The sequence below is a fragment of the Arvicanthis niloticus genome, chromosome 6 (genome assembly GCF_011762505.2).
Source record: "Arvicanthis niloticus isolate mArvNil1 chromosome 6, mArvNil1.pat.X, whole genome shotgun sequence".
In the NCBI taxonomy this organism is placed as follows: domain Eukaryota; kingdom Metazoa; phylum Chordata; class Mammalia; order Rodentia; family Muridae; genus Arvicanthis; species Arvicanthis niloticus.
The window spans coordinates 18,000,424-18,019,410 of record NC_047663.1 but is presented as its reverse complement, the minus strand read 5'-3'; the positions used below and the strand labels follow the sequence as shown (position 1 = coordinate 18,019,410).

General features: G+C 50.4%; 1 protein-coding gene across 29 annotated transcripts in view; it reads left to right on the top strand.

Annotated features, from left to right (window-relative positions):
* Nucleotides 1-18,987, top strand: part of Mapt (microtubule associated protein tau) — a 94,755-nt gene that overhangs the window by 48,841 nt on the left and 26,927 nt on the right. For 5 of the 29 annotated variants that reach the window (XM_076935656.1, XM_034505162.2, XM_034505165.2 and 2 more), the window contains exons 3-7: nt 1,106-1,192; nt 4,146-4,232; nt 9,056-9,121; nt 12,893-13,663; nt 16,990-17,045. In XM_076935656.1, the coding sequence (XP_076791771.1) occupies nt 1,106-1,192; nt 4,146-4,232; nt 9,056-9,121; nt 12,893-13,663; nt 16,990-17,045 (1,067 nt within the window). The remainder of the gene's footprint in view (nt 1-1,105; nt 1,193-4,145; nt 4,233-9,055; nt 9,122-12,892; nt 13,664-16,989; nt 17,046-18,987) is intronic. The other 24 variants (XM_034505172.2, XM_076935653.1, XM_076935652.1 and 21 more) reach the window with 9 other exon arrangements.

Sequence of the window (18,987 nt, the reverse complement as noted above, 5' to 3'; positions counted from 1 at the left end):
GGGCAGCTGGCGCTTGGAACCTCTGAAGAATCCCAGTAAACATCTGCACCGTAACAAAAAATAAAGAAAAACAAACCTCATACATTCTTACTGATACACAGAGCTACCCTGAAAGCTCTTCAACCAAGATGTCTTAGTTAGGGTTCCCATAGTTGTGAAGAGACACCATGACCAAGGCAACTCTTAGAAAGGACAGCATTTAATTGGGGTTGATTTACAGGTTCCGAGGTTCAGTCCATTATCATCATGGTGAGAAGCATAGCAGCGTCCAGACAGTCACAGCTCTGGAACAGCTGAGAGTTCTACATCTCCTTCCAAAAGCAAACAGAAAGACTGACTGGAAAGCAGCTAGGAGGGTCTCTCAAAGCCCACCCCCCACAGTGACTCACTTCCTCCAACAAGGCCACACCCACTCCAAGGCCACACCTCCTAATAGCCACTCCCTGGACCAAGCAAATTCAAACCACCACACAAGGTGAAGTAAACACCACCAGAATAGCCACCTTCCCACTGTGAGTCTCACATGCTGGGTAAAGAGTGTTACACCTGCTTCCAGCACAACCGTGCTAACAAAAGTCTAGGGGCGTTAGCAAAGAAATTCCTTCAGCCAATACAGGCATGAAAGTGAGGCTAATGAGTTCACTGAGCTGAGCGATGAGGAGCTGAAGGCTGAAAGGAAGACAAGAGAGGGCTTTCTGCTCAAGCAGGAGCAGGCTTTCCAGATCCATTGTCAGGTTGTCACTATAAGGGCCTTTGCCTCAGCTGAACCTGGGTGATTAAAAGTTACATCTTCAAGCCAGACAGTGGTGTTGCACGTCTTTAATCCCTGCAAACAGGAGGCAGAGACGAGCTGATCTCTGTGAGTTCAGGGCCAGCATGGTCTACTGAGTGAGTTCCAGGACAGCCAGGTCTACACAGAGAAACCCTGTCTCAACCACATCCTCATTCAGGGACCCCAAGAGTGGAACATAGTTGTGTTGGGGGTGCTGGTCCCTTCATGATTTGATCATCAAGCTACAATACCCACAGTAAAGAGATTGCAGCTCAATAGGACACAACTCTAAGGTTCCACTCGAGGTCTGAGGACTCACTGTATATGTTCCAGAACCTACCCCACAGCACCCCGCCGATGATGGATCGGAGGAACCGGGGTCGGAGACCTCCGATGCTAAGAGCACTCCAACTGCTGAAGGTGGGGCCTCTCTACTCCCACCACTCCCTTCATCTTATGCTTACCTTGCTTTGAGCTTCCCCTCCCAGCTGCGCGCTATGCACTGTGGCTGCGGCTGCGCATTGTGTGCCACCCTCCCTAGCGCAAGCAAGGTTGCGCTCCTTGCTTCCTATCCTGTTGGCTGAGATGCGCTTGCTCAGTGCTTTGCAGAACAGTGGGCGCTGGGACCTGTTTCTATGCCTGGCTCAACAGTGTGCGCCTTGAGCATCACTATCATGTGTGTTGCCCCGATGGTCCATGCTTGGAGAAGCTGGTCTGTGTGGCACAGTGGCGCTCACACATGGCTCAATAGGGTTTCCATCCTGTATCTGCTACCCTCCATGACCCCCTCAGAAGCCTCCACCTTACTTTTCTTTGAAGGATTCAAGGCCCAGAATTTGGCTGAGGAGGGGGCCAGGTCAGACTTCTCCCTGCTCATCTGTTAGGAGCCGGTTTGGCATGGCGTCTTCATTTCTTGGGCTCTAGACTTTGGGCACTGAGTATGTTTCATCTCTTGGAGCACGTTTCCTATCTGTTCACTCCAGATACGTGGTGTCTGGGTTGTCGTGAAGCTCCTTGTCTTTTTCCTGAAGTGCTCCCTGGTCGGCTGTCTTGCTTCCCATGTGGGTTAGTTATACTACCACTTTTGGCTTCTGGAACCCAAAAGCTCTACCAACTGAAGAGGCTTTTTGCCTTGCAATCATAAGATACCCGGACATGGGCACAGCTCCCGAATGCCATTCATGTGCTTCTGTATTTGTCTTCTGCCATCCTAAGTGGTTGGACTGTTGTTTCGTTGTTGAAGGATGGCTGCACTCCCAAACGCCATTATCTGTCTTGGAACAAGAACCATGGCTGGTGAGCTGGCTCAGAGGACACAGGCGTGTACCAGGCAAGCCCGGGGACCTGAGTTCAATCCCCAGAACTTTTGTAAAGGAGAAAGGGGAGAACCGACTCCACAAAGTTGTCCTTTTAAGTTTCCACACATTGCGATGGCATGTGTCCACAGAGACATATCATGCACATGTTCCATAATAATGATTGAAAGACAAGAGGTGGTGGCGCACGCCTTTGATCCCAGCCCTTGGAAGGCAGAGGCAGAGGGATCACTGATTGTGAGGCCAGCCTGGTCTACAGAGCAGATTCCAGGACAGTCAGGGCTACACAGAGAAACCCTGTCTAATAATAATAATAATAATAATAATAATAATAATAATAATAATAATGAGAAGAGGTGGTGGCGCACGCCTTTAATCCCAGCACTTGGGAGGCAGAGGCAGGCGGATTTCTGAGTTCGAGGCCAGCCTGGTCTACAGAGTGAGTTCCAGGACAGCCAGAGATACACAGAGAAACTCTTTGTCTCGAAAAAAAAAAAAAAAAGAACAAATAATGAGAAGAAGAGGAGGAGGAAGAGGAGGAGGAAGAAGAAGAGTGATGAATGAATGAAATTAAAAACAAAGCAATCAAAAACAGTGCAAAACAAAGTTGCCAAAAGGACCTGGAAGCCAGATGTGCTGCCAGAATTAAATCAAGAGCTTTCTATTATAACTTCCTCCTGGAAGTTTCTGCTTTCATCCATTGGCCAGACCCGGGTCTCTAGCCACCGTGGGCTGGAAGACTGTCCCCACCTTGCTTTACAACCTTGGAGCCAAAGTGGTGCCGGCTTCCCAAACGTAGAAGAGATCAAGAAAAGGGGGTATGGAGAATGGCTTTTAACTAATCATCCATAGCATCTGTCCTTCCATCTCTCCAGCCTTCCAAGGAGGTTGGAGCTTCCACACTGAGCCCCTTCTGCAGCCCTGAATGTGGCTTGGGAGTTCTGTTACAGAATGAGAATTTAGCCAAGACATCTCCCCAGCATCTGCCTTTGGATAAATCCAGAACATGGCTGTCAAGCTCCTGCCAGTTGTTCAGCATGCTGGCTCATCCCTGGAGAATGCAGGTGGCATGGCCCTTAGCCTGGCCAGATTTCCTTTGCCCTTCTGAAAACCGGTAATGCAAGACACTTCCTGCTCATCCTGTTAGAACAGTTCTGCAAGCTGTCAGCCACCCTGAGAAAACCTTGGAGCCAAAGTGGTGCCGGCTTCCCAAACGTGGCTTTCAATACTCTGTCACCATTGTCCAGGAAGAAACAACCCACTCATGCAGTCTGGACCTGTACATGCGTGGGCTCCCACATGCCTCCCTCACCCTCAGGGAAGGAGGCAGACAGCGGGGGCTGTACTCTGCTAGCTGTTTTATCTGCACCAGATCATAATGAAAATAGCTTTTGTGGACTAGCTGTGAGGAATTCCGGGAATCCCTTGAAACCAGCCACTCCTTGGGTGTGCCTCGAATACCTGGTGGAGAGGCCGAGGGTTTTGGAGGAGCTAAAGTGCTTGCCTTGAAAAGATATCCTCAGTTCCTGGCCTGTGATCTCTATCTCTTGCCTCATCAAGGAAACTGGATCCGGCCTGGTTGTTGCCACATAAGGAACTCTGTGCCTTTTAATTGGAGGTGGAGAGGTTGGGGGCAGGGAGTTAGAAGTAGTAGAAGTTTTAAAGGTCACCTAGAGATGGCACTCTTGTTCTATACATGTGGAAACAAAGGCTGAGATGACAGAAGGCTTATTCAAAGCCCCACAGAAAACTCCAGGCTGTCTCTTTCTCAGCTTCTTCACGCTGCCCGCTGCCCTGAGTCCCATCCTCATTGCAGTGAGGCTCACACAGCTGCCTTCGGGATTTCAACCCCCAGGAGTCTGGCTGTGTCCCTTGTAGTACTTCCAGGACCCCTCTATAGGCTTCCTAGGCAGGGGGTACTGTTAGTGTGCTTCCTGGGGAGAAGGGCAGGAGGACTGTGGTTCTGCTTTGTGCTGGCTTTTCTTGCATGTGGCTGGCAGGCCCCCTCCCTGCACTGCTCCTGCATAAGCAGAAGGGTGATTATTGGTGGTTTCCAGACGTGACTGCGCCCCTAGTGGATGAGAGAGCTCCCGACAAGCAGGCCGCTGCTCAGCCCCACACGGAGATCCCAGAAGGAACCACAGGTGAGGGTGAGCCCTGGGCTGCCAGCGCCCAGCTGACCTGCCTTGGACAGGTCATCCTCATAGCGAGGTGCAGCAGATGAGTAAGTGGCCCTGGCTCCAGGGGATTTTGGCTACTTAGCAGTGGCTGCCGTGGGGTCTAACTGCTTCCCTCAAGGCTATAGCGTCCTGATTCCTGCTGGCCCCACCTGACAATGTGCCTGTTAGAAAGGTTCTCAACAGGGTTCTCTATGGAAGGTTTTCTGCCTTCCTCACACTTTCTCCAGTTCCAATAAAGTAGCAGGTCACCTTTAGAGGACAGTTTATCCCCAGGAGCAGCAAGCATGCTACAGTGACTACATAACTGGATCCTTTTGAAGGTCTAATGGGATGGCACTGGAGTTCTGAAGTGTGACCTCACATCCATCTTTAGGGCTGTGCTGCCTTCCAACTCTGTCTATGTAGTCTGCTCCACCTGTGCGGACCTGAGGGATTAGTCAGACAGCGAAGCAACAGAGAGCGAGCCCTGGGCTCCAGTGCACCTAGTCTTTCTTAAATCATCCTGTGCGAGGGCCCTGGGCAAAAATCAGCACAGCCCAGAGCCCCGGTACCCTTCCCTTTGTGCCGTCCTCCATAGGCTCAAACTCCAGCAGTTAGCAGGATGAACCCGAGTCGCCCAGTTACCTACTGAGAGATTCCTGATCACCGCAGCAGAGATGGGAATGCCCCTTCCTGAGGAAGGCCTCTGCAGCTGTGCCAGTCACTCCTTTCCTTACGGTGACCAAATGTCTGACTAAGGCAACTTAAGGAAGGTCTGTTAGGGCCCTTGGTTTGAGGGGATGGACTCCCTGTGACAGGGAAGGCTCCATGGCGGTCATATCTGCAGTCAGGAAGCAGACAGCACTGAACACTAGTGCTTAGCTGGCTTTCTCCTTTTTCCTCAGGACCCCAGCTCATGGGATGGTGACACCCATATTCAGGGTAGGTCTTCCCTCCTCAGTTAAATCTTTCTGTGAATACCCTGGAAGACGCGCCCAGAGGTGTGTCTCCTAGGTGGTTCCAACTCCAGCAAGTTGACAATGAAGAGCAAGCACCCCAGGAGCCTATAGCAAGCAAGCCTTCTCTCGCGCATCCCCCAGGAATGCCCAGTGCAGCAACACCCCGGCTTTCAAAACGTCTTTCTGCTTTGCAAAGTGATTGTCTGGCAGTAATGGCTTCTGAGACAGATGGTTAGATGTTATTAAAAGGCCTGCCTCAGCCTTGAGCATGAAGAACGCTTGAAGCCATAGGACACCTTACAGGGTGAGGCCATGGGTCACATGATTCTTTTTGTCTCTGGCTATTTTTTCAAAGTTTTTTTTTTTTTTTAAGATTTATTTATTTGCCGGGCGGTGGTGGCGCACGCCTTTAATCCCAGCACTTGGGAGGCAGAGGCAGGTGGATTTCTGAGTTCAAGGCCAGTTTGGTCTACAGAGTGAGTTCCAGGATAGCCAGGACTACACAGAGAAACCCTGTCTCGAAAAAAACAAATAAACCAAAAAAAAAAAAAGAAAGAAAGAAAGAAAGAAAAGATTTATTTATTTTATGTAAATACGTACAATGTAGCTGTCTTCAGACACACCAGAAGAGGGCATCGGATCTCATTACAGATGGTTGTGAGCCACCATGTGGTTGCTGGGAATTGAACTCAGAACCTTTGGAAGAGCAGTCAGTGCTCTTAGCCATTTAGCCATCTCTCCAGCCCCTCAAAGTTTTGTCATTCAAGAAGTTTGTCCTCTATCTGGGATGAAAACTCTAGACTTTCCCACCTCTCCTGGGCAATCAGAAATGCTTTATAGTCTTCATGGTCTCAAAACAGGCAGCAAAGGCCGATTTGTGTCTCACTTACTTGATGGAGTGCCTGGTTTAACATGCATGATTCCCAGGGCATTCCCCACCATGCTATAAAGTGAGTGTGATGAAGGGGAAGAAAACCTCACAGCTTATACATGCTCAGCCAGAGGGCCAGTCTGATGTGTCAGTCAGGCCCACAGCCTTGTTCTAAACCAGCCGCTGCTCTGAGCTAGTGTGGGGCAGGTGGGTAGGAGGAGGCAGTGGCTGCTTGGCATCTCGGCAGGAGTTTAGAGGCTACCCTTTCTCTCATGGAACATCTCTTGAATGTCCAGACACCTGAGAGAGATGACTCAGAGGGTTCGTAGCTGTTGTTTGGTCCTGTGGCCTTGGACAGAGAGTTGTGGTAGCTGCCTGTGGTGAAGGAAGCTCTTGGTGGATATAGAGCCGAGGGGAGGGTAGCGTTGGGTGTGATTTCTCCTTCCTTCCTCTGTGTTTGTTCATTACTGCCCCAACCCCCAGCCCACGGGATGGTACCACCCACATTCAAGATAGGTCTTCCCTTCAGCTAATCCTGTCTATATGTATCTTCAGACATAGCCACAAGTGGACAGCAACAGCCCCTACGTGATTGTAGATCTAGTCAAGTTGACTGTGCAGATTAGCTCTTACAGAGACCTTTCTCGAATCCTTCCAGGTTCTCCCTTTTCAGTTCCTAGCTCCTACTTTTGTAAAGATGGATTTCTCTGCATCGAATTCTGGAGGATGCAACCTCCCTCCTCTCAGGGACCCAGCTAGCACATCACATCTGTGGAAGATGACTCATTCCCACTAGTGGCCCATTAGGCATGATCTAAGATGTCCCAATGCCATCTCTGACCTGTGCCCACAATTCCATGGTGAAAATGCCAGCAACCTTGGCTGACATTTTCTGACATAACCTGCTGGCCGACTTACAAGGCAACTTTGCTCGGCCACAATAGAAGGGCCAGCCCTTCCCTATCCTGTTGTGTTTCAGGCAGGACCCTGAGTGCCGTTCAGCAGCTCCCAAGCCAGTGGGAACAGAAGCCAAGGGTCTCCCTGGGTGGTGCATTCAAGACCATGGGGCCAAGCTACACATGCCAGCATGTGACTGTTATTGTAGCATTTGGTAGCATTTGGTAGCATTTGGTAGGCTAAGCTGGAAGGATCAAGAGTTCAAGACCTGCTGAGTTACATAGTGAGTGCAAAGCCGATATGGGCTGCATAGAAAGACTCTGTGGAGCCACTCCAGCCCCAGGCCACTCACCACTTGGTAGGTTTAGAGCTGATAAGGTTCCCAGCTGTGGATGGAGTTAGGGCCTCACCTTGTACTTTCTTGAACACAATGTTTGCTACTTCTTGGAGCTCAGTAAATCTGCTCACAGGATGCTGTGTGGCTGTCTACCTTGGGAGGCCTGTCTCCCTAGAGAGCAGGGAACCTTGTGCCTCCCTGGAAACACTCCCCTGGGAATATTCAAAGCCAGTAGAGATACCAATTCCTGCAGTGCCTTCTGCCTTGCCCCTTGAGATTTTTGATTTCCCCATTCCCCTTGCTGAGCTCAGACATGTTACCACCCCCCCACCATTTCTCCCTCACACCAGGGGCAGGAAGGATATCACAATACTGCGTTAGCCTGGAAGATAGATGAATAGACTCTCTCAGTGCCGGGGCAGTGGTGGAGTTCCAGAATGCCTCTTTGTGTATGCTAAGGACTCCATGACTGCTTAGTTAGCTCTGCTGTCGCTCTGAGTCTGTCTTCCATTTCCTTAACCTTGCTCAGACCAAATCCTCATGTGGACTTTGCCTTCCCGGCCGTTGACACGGTGCACAGGTGCACAGCCAGCCAGAGCTGTGTTATCTGACAAGGAACTGTCACCAGAAAAGCAGCACAAGAGACCTAGATGTGTCTGAGCTGATAACCCAGTGGGTGGAGAGCTTCTAAATTCACTGCCACTTCCCTGTGGCCCCACCTCGTATAGCCATCTGGCCACATGTGACACGCAGTGACTCTTCTGGCCACATGTGACACGCAGTGACTCTAGGCTCTTTCCTTGTGCTCGCCGTGGCAAATGCGCTGGTTTGCAGAGACTGACCAACTGAGTCTAGAGACAAGTCTGATGGCCCAGCTGGCATTGTGTGAATGTCTCTGGAAGGCAGCAGCCTCTGGTGTGCCTCAAGGCCTTGAGGTCAGCACGGGCTGGCTAACTTTATAACCCGCCCTCCTCTAGACTAGTGTGTGTGTTCCCATTGCAGGGCCCTGATTTCCCCTTGTTCTTGAGATTAATGCTTAACTGGCTTGGGTCCTGCTCATGTGGTCGGGAGCTTCCTCAGCCTTCTATGTTTAAGGTAATTGTTGGCTTCTTAAATAGAACCCAAAGGTCCCCAAAAGCTGTCCATTGGCCCTGTTGGACTCACTCCAGCCAGGTAGTGCTGGTTTTAGGCGTGATGTGCGGCAGGTTTTAAAGAAAGAAGCGTAGCAGCTTGGGGCACCTCCTCCACGTCACCAGGCCCTCACCGTCCTCCTACGAGATAAACCCGTGACCCTTCTTAAGGTCCCACTAAGGAAATCGAGGCTCAGAGAGGCCGGACAAGTAGTGGCTCCTGGGTACACACCATCAAGCACAGTGTCTCCCTGAATCCCAGGCCTTCTAAAGTGCTGTCCAGGGCAGGCAGTGTCATTGTGACTCGTCTCTGACCCCCTAAGTCCTGGCATCTTTGTGGAACCAGGCAAGGCAGCAGGACCCTGGACTCCTATGGAAAAGCTCTTCCTCCTAGGTCGCGGTCCCCTGGAAGGTATGTGAGCGCTGTGGACTTTGTTTAGGCTTATCTTGTCACCACTGTCCCTAGCCATGGCCATGGCAGAGGAGCAAAGCACTGCAGCTGGCCCTGCAGGATGCACATCTGCACACATTTCATGTGAGGAACACAGGAGCCTAGGTTGCAGCAAGAAATAACAGTCTCCCATCTGTCCTCTCCCTTTGCTGCCTCGGACCAGCTGAAGAAGCAGGCATCGGAGACACCCCGAACCTGGAGGACCAAGCCGCTGGGCACGTGACTCAAGGTTAGTGGCCCAAATCCACTCTAGAACTCAGAGATTGGGAGGGGGGCACTCAGTGGGCTCCGCCTTGAAAAGACATCTTAGCCCTGGGTCCTAATGTACAAGTCCAGGAGAACTGAGGGAGTTGCCTGTTCAAAGCTGGGCTCTGTAGACACAGAGTTTTCTATTACCATCCTGAGAAGGAACCGGGATGGTTCCTTCCCAGGATGTGGCGGGTCCTGAAGGAAACAGGTCTTGCCTAGCCTGGGAATGAGCCCAGTGGGTGATGCTCCCACAGGGTCCCCACTCTGGCCTGTCAATCACATCACCACCAAGCTTTCTTCTCTGCCGTCTTCACACCTTATTATAAATTTCTTCTCAGAAACTAAATTGTTGTGTTCAAGTCAAGCAGCTTTCTGAAGCTGTGTGTCACAGATAGATTCTTTTTTTTCCCGTTTTTCCAGACAGGGTTTCTCTGTGCATCCCTGGCTGTCCTGGAACTCACTCTGTAGACCAGGCTGGCCTTGAACTCAGAAATCCACCTGCCTCTGCCTCCCAAGTGCTGGGATTAAAGGGGTATGCCTGGCTACAGATATACTTTTTAAAAAAAACTTTTTCTTTTAACTTTAGAGTCTTAGGAAATGGAGATCTCTGACATAGGCATGAGGTGGCTTTGTTTTCTTTCATTCTTCTGGATAATGAACTTGAGAGTGTCCTGTTTAGCAGCCAGGCTTCTGGATGGCAGGGGAGCTTTACTCAATAAAGTGATAAGAGGTTTGTTTTTTGTTTAGCCGTGCTGGCTGCCAGGAAGGGCTCTGACCCATTGACCTCTAGCAGAGTTTGTCACCCTTTAGGTGATGAGGAGGACTTGAGGGAGACATTTGGTCATGGTCCAGAGTTTACCTGAGACTTACTTTCCTTCTGCCCCTCCACCACTCCCAGTATTTAAATAAGGGTTTTGTCTTGAGATAAGATTGCCCCCCCCCAGCCCAAGCTGGCTTCCATTTTGTATCCAAGGATGACCTTGACCTTTGACCCTTCTACTTCCACCTTCAGAATGCTGAGGTTACAGGTATGTGCCACCACACCCAGTTTTTGTGGTTCAAACTCAGAGCTTCCTGTGTGCCAGGCAAGCATTCCAATAACCGAGCTGCGTTCTGGCCCCTGCTTCACATTTACTGAGTACTTTACAGTAATCTGAGAGCCATGTAGATGACCCTCCCGGCCCAGCTCCTCCTTCTATGAGTTTAACTATGGTTAGGTTCCTCACCAGTTTGCACACACAGCAAAGTATGTATGTTTGCTGTGTGTGTTTACTGTGTGTGTTTGCTGTGTGTGTTTACTGTGTGTGTTTGCTGTGTGACTGTGTGTGTTTGCTGTGTGTGTTTGCTGTGTGTGTTTACTGTGTGTGTTTACTGTGTGTGTTTGCAGTCTTGTTTCAACTTAAATGGAGTCTTTGAAGATAGTACAGTATATCAGACTATAAGACACCCCAGTCTAAAGCAATTTCTAGGGAGTCTTTTCTTTAGTTTTTGGGGGGTTTGTTGTTGTTATTTTTTGAGGGGTGGAGGTTGGTTTCTTGTTTGTTTGTTTTCTTTTTAAGGAATTTTTTAAATATATAAGTATCTGCATTTATACCTGCACACCAGAAGAGGGCCCAAGATCTCATTACAGATGGTTGAGAGCCACCATGTGGTTGCTGGGAATTGAACTCAGGACCTCTGGAAGAGCAGCCAGCGCTCTTAACTACTGAGCCATCTCTCCAGTCCTGTTTGTTTGTTTTTAAGACAGCATTTTTCTGTGTATCGATGATTGTCCTGGAACTCTCTCTGTAAAACCAGGGCTAGCTTTGAACTCAGAGATACGCCTGCCTCTGCCTCCCAAGTGCCTACCACCGCCCAGCCTATGGAGCATTTTCTTGAAGGTAGTAGAGGCCCAAATCCATTGGATGGCATCATGGCCCATAGCTGGCTTGGCCTCTGGCCTGTGAGCCAGCTGGTTCTTAGTAGCCCAAACCCATGAGGGTTTCTTCTTGAAACAGATCAAAGGCCTCAATAAGTTACCTGAGAAGGAGCAGAAATTGGTGTTTTTCCCCCAAACACTAGCTGGTGTATGTGGAATACATTCGTTGATCAGCTGCCATGTGACAGCCTTGATTCTGGGACCATATTGAATGTAACTGAACTCAACCTGCCACAAGGAAGGAGGGGCCGAGGCAGAATTGGGTCCCTTGTTGGTGAGCCAGCCTTGCCGAGTCTCAGTGTTAAAGACAGAGATATAGCATATGTATTACTTATGTATGTCCAGAGTTACACACATGTGCAGGTATACATGTTCTCCCCTCTCCTTCCCACCCCATATCCTCAGGGCCTTTATGATTATTGGTTTTGTTAAAGAAAATTGGGGAGATGATTGAGATATTTTGTGGGGACCAGGTAGGATGTTCAGAAAATTCAGTTATGTAAGTGTGGCGGCACATGCCTGTAATCTCTGCACCTGGAAGTACAGGTAGGAGGATCAGGAATTCAAGGTCATCCTTGGCCACATTGTGAGTTTAAGGCCAGCCTCAGGTTCAGGAGATGCTATCACAAGCAAGCAATCAAACAGAACCAGAGGATGCTTATTAAGGACCTCAAAGTGGACTCCCCACCCCATCCTCAGCATCCTCAGTGCACAGTCAACTACCCTAGAGAGGGTTTCACATGGATATCACTTGACTGATTCAGGGAAAAAAAAAAAAAAAAACAATAGCTTAGATTCGCTGAGTTGTTGGACAGTATGCCGGGTGAGTAATCGGAGTCCCAGTGCTCCTGCCTCACCTGAGGCAAAAGGCAGGCCATGAAGGATGACCACAGAGCTATAAATGTGCTGCTGTTCCATGTACAGGAATCGTAAGATGGGCCTCTTAACCAAGGCTCCGTCCATTTGGTCATAGCACGTTTTTCAAATCTGTCAGAGCAGGGCTAAAGGCTGGGTGATTTATGGCACCTGCTGGTTTTACCTGCTCAGAGAGAAGAGAAAGACAGGCAGAGACTGATAGAGACAGAGCTAGACAGAGCCAGGAGTGACAGGCCACTGTCATAACCCAGCCAAGGCCATCTGGAGCCCAGAATCTTCTGGAGGATTGGGTTCTATGAATGGTAGGTGACCCATAATTACATACTGGACAGCCTCAGAGATGCCAGCAGGCTCTGAACCAGCCAAACACTAGAGGGACCTCAGAGATCACCAAGACCAAGTCTCCGTTTTACAGACAAAAAAAAAAAAAAACTGAAGCCCAGAGAGGGTGTTACAGCAAGCTAGAAGCAGACAGACCAAGAGAGCATTTATTCCAAATAAGCAAAAGCAATGAGCTGGGTCTAAGACAGGTTCCTGTCTCTGTTAGGGGAGTCTCAGTACCTTTGAGGGGTCTTTTCTTATGGCAAGTACTATGGTACCCTTTAAACAATATCTTTACGCTTGATAAGCGTTTGCCACCACTACCTCTTCAGTCTCCGAGGAGGTGAGAGTTCCCAGCCCGCAGAGATGCCTGGGAGGGTTGTAAGCAGGAGCATGGTGTTCAAGTCCAGCTTGGACTGAGCACAGAAGTTTCTGGGATCTCACTGCCACCTCTAGGTGAAAAACAGTCAGATGCTCCGGGCTTGATGATCAATTGCTATCCCCTGAAGCACCCCACATGTCCAGCCCCTCCTCCACTACCTGGTCCTCAGGAGCCCATCCAGAATCAGGGACCAGAACCTGTTCAGGAGGGCCTGCCCATTCTGAAACCTCCCTCTGCTGGGTATCTCCACACAGAACCGGAGAAGGTCAAGATTTTCTCACAAAGTTTGCTTGTCGAACCAGGGCATCGTGAAGGCCAGGCCCCAGATTCAGGGATCTCAGACTGGACCCGCCAACAGGTGCCTAGCATGTCTGGGGCTCCCCTCCTGCCACAAGGCCTCAGAGAGGCTACATGCCAACCTTCAGGAACAAGACCTGAGGACGTAGAGAAAAGCCACCCAGCCTCTGAGCTGCTGCAGCAAGGGCCGCCTCAGAAGGAAGGCTGGGGCCAAGACAGGCTGGGGAGTGAGGAAGACGTGGATGAAGATACCACCGTGGATGAATCACCCCAGGACTCCCCTCCCTCCCAGGACTCCCCTCCCTCCCAGGCCTCCCTGACCCCTGGCAGGGCAGCCCCTCAGGCCGGCTCCGTCTCTGTCTCCCGGGAGACCACTAGTATGTCTGGGTTCCCAGCTGAGGGTTCCATCCCACTTCCTGCTGATTTCCTCTCCAAAGTCTCCTCAGAAACCCAGGCCACGCAGCCGGAAGGGCCTGGCATGGGGCCCATGGATGAAGGGCATGAGGCTGCTCCTGAGTTCACGTTCCACGTGGAAATCAAAGCCAGCACGCCGAAGGAACAGGATTTGGAAGGGGCTACAGTGGTGGGGGCCCCTGGAGAGGAGCAAAAGGCCCAGGGCCCCTCTGTGGGAAAGGGCACCAAAGAGGCTAGCCTTCTGGAACCACCTGACAAGCAACCTGCAGCCAGCCTGCCAGGAAGGCCAGTCAGTCGGGTTCCTCAACTTAAAGGTCTGTAGTTTAAGCTCCCTCACTCCTCCCCTGGTACCCTCCAGGCTGTGGACACTGTCACGAGCTTCTGGCCTTGACTCCTGCACCCTGAGATTCCAGGATAACCACTAAACCCACGCCTGGGCCGAAGTCCCCTCCCCAGCCCCTGCCCTCAACCTCTGGTAGCTCTTGTTCCTTTCACGCTTGCCCTCGCCATTGTGCATGTCACCAACACCTGTGCTTTCTGCCCCGATCTGTTCTTTGCCACTTGATGCATCCTCCACCCACGGCCCACCAGCCCACGGGAGAGTGGTAGGCACACTGCACAGAGTTATCGGGTAACAGTGTCACTCATTTTTGAGGGCATATGATGTATATTGACATTCACAATCTGGAACATTCCCAGCACGCTGAAGTAGGCTTAATTAGACCCACTTTGCAGATGAGGAAACTGAGCCTTGGAGCAGTAAATTGACCTTGTGCTAGACCTCTCGATTAAGTAATAGATGGAGCCAAGTTCCTTATCCAGTTAGGTCTGCTCTGAAAGGCACACTCTTGCTGTGGGTCCTACCCACATCGTCTTCCGGAAGAGGCTGGAGTGTGTCCTCCTGGTGCAGAGACACTAAGTCCACCTGCCTGTCTTCTGATGCTCTCATCAAGAGACAGCTTGTCACATTTGAAAGGTGGAGGTAGCTAATGGCCCTGTCCTGATTGTCACATAAAGCATCTTCCAGCTCCAAAGTGACCCTCCTCTCAGTCAGGGACAGGCAGGGTCCCTGTGTGGAACCCCTTCTGGAGCACTTTGGAGCTTGCAGAATGGCAGGGACATTCATGGCTTTAAGATTCTAGGATACTTGGCATTTGGGCCTTTGAGATGGCTCAGTGGGTAAAGCTACTTACCACCAAACCTAATGATCTAAGTTCCATCCCGAAGACCCACACGGTGCAAGGACATGCCACGTGCATATAGAGATTAGAGGACAGCTGTAGGATTCAGTTCTCGGTTGTTCTCCGACTTCCGTACATGTGTGAAGGCATGTATGTCACACACACATACACACACACACACACACACACACACACACACACACACACACTCATGTCTTCTTATACAATAAATAAATAAATAAATAAATGTAAGAATAAACTACTTGACATTTCAGGATTAACTTCAGGACCCAGAAACTGATACCTCTTAAGCTCGGAGTCAAAATCATCTTTTAACTATTGATTAGACCCTACTTATAGGAAACACCCCAATATATCATCAATGAAAGAGCCTGTCGGGGTGGTGGCACAGCCTGCCACCCTAGCGCTCCAGAGGCTAAGACAAAAGGAGCACTGCAAGTTTGAAGCCAACCTGGACTACATAGTGAGTTCAAGGCTAGCCTGGGCTACGTAGCAAGATCATATATTTTAAAAGAATCTGTGCAGGCTGGAGAGATGGCTCAGCAGTTAAGAGCACTGACTGCTCTTCCAGAGGTCCTGAGTTCAATTCCCAGTAAAAGAATCTGTGCATGGTGCCACATGCCTTTAATCAGCACTGTACTCAAAACAAAGAAGACGGGGATCAAGGGTTCAATACAAGACCCCACCACATAAGATCCTGTCTTAAAATAAAAGCTAAGGCAGAGGGAGGGGAAGCCTATGTCTTGTTTCAAAATCCAAGACAAAGGAGGACAAATGAGTGCCCCAGTTGTTCTCTGAAGTAACGTTCTATCGCATTCTTGTCCTCCAGATGTCAGTGGGCGTGTCTGGGATAAGGGGCAGGGAGGGCGTAGTTCCATGGCACAGTGAATTTAGAAGAGAAAAATAAACAAACAGGCCTAGCAGAGCTCAACCACTTCCACTGTTGCGGGCTCGTCAGGCCTCTTGCTGTGCTGTGCACAGGGACCTTCTAAGGAGGAGGCGTCCTCTGGATTCCACAAATGTAATTGATGCCACCCGCTAACATCTCCCGGAACAGGGCTTGTTGAGTCCTATCTGGATGCAGGAAGTGCTGATCTAGCAGGGTGATTGGCAGTTACTCCAGTGAAGCGACAGTGATAGGCAGGTTACCTCAGTGAGGGAGTTGGCCAACACAGAATGGTGGCCGAGTTTATTAGATACACTGCAATACAGATGCAAAGGCGGGAACTCTGCACAGAAGCATGTCCAGGGACTGCTTGCACCCTAGGCTTGGGAATTCCTCAGACAGCCAGGTGTTCTGCTGTCACTGAGCCTGGGAACAGTTGCAGTTGCAGCTTTTGTGGTTAGTGACAGTCTAGCCTCCAGGAAATGGTGGTCTTTCCCTGAGTCAGAAATGGACTGGGACAGCCAGCCGTGTGTCCGAAACAGACACACAGGGTTGACAGAGGAAGGAATGCACAAAACTCCTATTGCATTGCAGAGTCTTGGTTGCCTGTTGGTTGCACACACAGCCTTGGTGCACCTGGAGTCTGCCTGCTCTGCCCCAGGTGATTCCTCCACAGTAAAACAGGGAGACCTCTGGGTTGGAGAGTCAGCACTGCTCACTCTGTAAGTCCAGCCTTCATCCACCTGCAGGGAGCCTCAGGTTGACTCGGATGAGTTTCTGTGAGCAGCATGTGCGGCATTTGAAGGCTCCGGTAGTGGCAAGGTGCCCCCAGGGCTGGCTCAGAATAGGAAGGGCTCCTTCGAAAGCAGCCGAGGCTGCTGTGGAAGGTCCCTGTTTAGTAAGATGCTCTGGGGTATATTCCACAACAAAGATGAAGATATCCTCACTGGGCTCATCTATTCTGGTAGCAGATGACCTGGGATGGGGCTTGGGGTGGTCAGCATCAGATGGCCAAGAAGGTGGATCTAAGAATCCTTCCTAGGACTGGTCAGGAAAATAGAGTTGGCTCCAATTGGGCCTTGAGGCCCTAGAGAGTAAGTGGGGACCTCACAGGAAAGCAAGGCCAAGCCTGGCCACAGTAAAAGAAATCCACCACCCTGACCCAAGGATTGAGCTGTAGCCTGGAGCTAGGCTGAACTATCCCCATCTACTGTCTTAGGGCATTTAAATGGCTCAGCACTCAGTGGGGTTGACAATGAGGAGACTGAGCTCCCCACAGCCCTGTGTCAAGCTGCACCTCTAACAGCACCTGCCGCATTCCTCTGCATGTCCCCACCCTCGGCCAGCCTGCTTCCCCTCTCACCAGGCCGCTCTGAGCAATGGCCCTGTGTGCTGTGTGATACTAATGGTGGGAGACCTCAAGCATTTGAGGACTAAGAAAAATCAGCCTGTTTCAACCAAAGGGAACTCATTCCACCACCCCTGAACTCTGGTGTTCCTGTGAACCGTAAGCCCGGGGCCTCACGTGCTCTCTCATTTTGTATTTTACCAGCTCGAGTGGCCAGTGTAAGCAAAGACAGGACTGGAAACGATGAGAAGAAAGCCAAGGTAAGCTACTGACCGGCCAGTCTCATCTGCCAAAAGGCACTGCTTCCTGCCTGCGTTTGCTCTCACTATAACGTGTGGAGAGTGTTTGTCACTAGAGTAAAACTATCATTTCAAGGCCGTTGCTTTTTTACAAAGGCTGTGTTTCTGTCTTGATAGTTAACACAGGGAAGCGTGGTCAGCTGTACTCGGTTCCTCCCCAACACCAACCTCCTGCTGGTCCCTCACACTTGAGATGAAGGTGTGTGTAAAGTTGGGAGTTTGCACTTCTGACTCTTACCACTAGAGATCTAGGCTCAGGTTAATATACACAGCATCCACTGGGGTCCACAGAGCCGTGAGCAAGGAAAGAAGTAATTGCCAGACAAAGGCAGGGAGGATTCTGGGTGTGCTCTCACAGAGAAGAGCTAGGAGGCAAACAGGAGAGGAAGCAAGCTGAGGAAGGAGGAACAGCCGGAGCTGTGTCTAGGGAGAATACGCAGGTGGCCTCGGTTGCTGGGTTGTGTGTGGGGCTGCCTTGGGTTCTGAATTAGCAGAGCCTCCTTTAAAGGAACTCTGGAAAAGCATGGGTTAGAAAGTGTGGTTCAGGGTAAGCAGCCTGCTTGCCACAGACCAGCCTCCCAAGCCCTGCCTGTCTTCAGTGTTTCATCTGTCACCCTCTCCCTTCACACCTTTCTGTCTTAGAAAGCCCTGAGGTTGTATGTGCAGTGCTATTTTCCTGGAAAACCCCACCGCAGCCCAGATTGGATCAACTGGACAGTTCCTATGGTGGTGCCTAGAGCGTCTGGCCTGTCATTGGTGCCAGAGCTCCCACTAAGTCTCCAGGTGTGGATGGTGCTAGCTAGTAGAGTCTGGAGGCAGAGGTTGGGGACCACTCCCTGAAGAGCCTGTTCTGTGCTCATTAGGGCTTCCTGACATAGTGCTCAGGAGACAGGCAGCTGAGTCTTGTGCAGGGACTTAGCTCCGCCCCACTTCTTGAAGCAAGAGTGACAGCAGCTTGTCAGTCAAGATGCTCATTGAGTTCCAGAGTGAGGGACTCAGAGTCCTGACCTCATGCTTGCACAAACATGCATGTATTCATTCATGTGTACACACAGTACATAGTCCCTGCCCTGGACTGACTCACAGGATAGCATGTGGCCAAACCTAGGCTGGGTAGAGGAAGCTTCCAGTAGAGAGAGGGGTCTTGCCCAGCTAGGGAACAAGGGGCTCCGGTACCCACCCTAGCTTTCCTCCTGTGAAAACAGCCCCAGAGAGTTTGCCCCTTGGACGCTCCTCCTAGTGCTGGTGACACAGATTTGGCCCTGACCCCTTCAGTGGGAAGTTTGAGAGAATGAGGAAACACAGTAGAGTCTCTGGTCATGACTCCAGAACTGCCTGCACTTGGCCTCTATGTTCTGTCCCCCCACCCCTTTGGTTTTTTTGAAACAAGGTTGTTCTGTGCAGCCCTGGATGTCCTAGAACTTGCTCTGTAGACCAGGCTGACCTCAAATTCAGAAATCCACCTGCCTCTGCCTCCTAAGAGCTGGAATTAAAGGCAAGCACCACTACCACCAGGTTGGCCTCTCAGTTCTTTATTTCCAACAGTCTGGTCTCACACCCTGCACTACACCAGGGCCGTACTTCCCAGTCAGAGTGCCCAGAGGCAACCGTGGTGTCAGCCTTCCGCCTTTTGGCTAGATCCTTCTCAGAAGACATCCAGCACACAGACACCTATTTCCTTAAGTGGAACATTCTAAAGTTAATTTTGGCCAGATCCAGATTCCATCAATGGCATTAATTATATTTGAGTCTTTGTTTAATCAGAAAGTATGTGTGTATATGCATGTGCATGTGTGTGTGTGTTCGTGCACGCGTATATGTGTGAGCACATGTGCTCACGGATGCATGTGTATGTATGTATGTATGTATGTATGTATGTATGTATGTATATTTGCAGGTATAT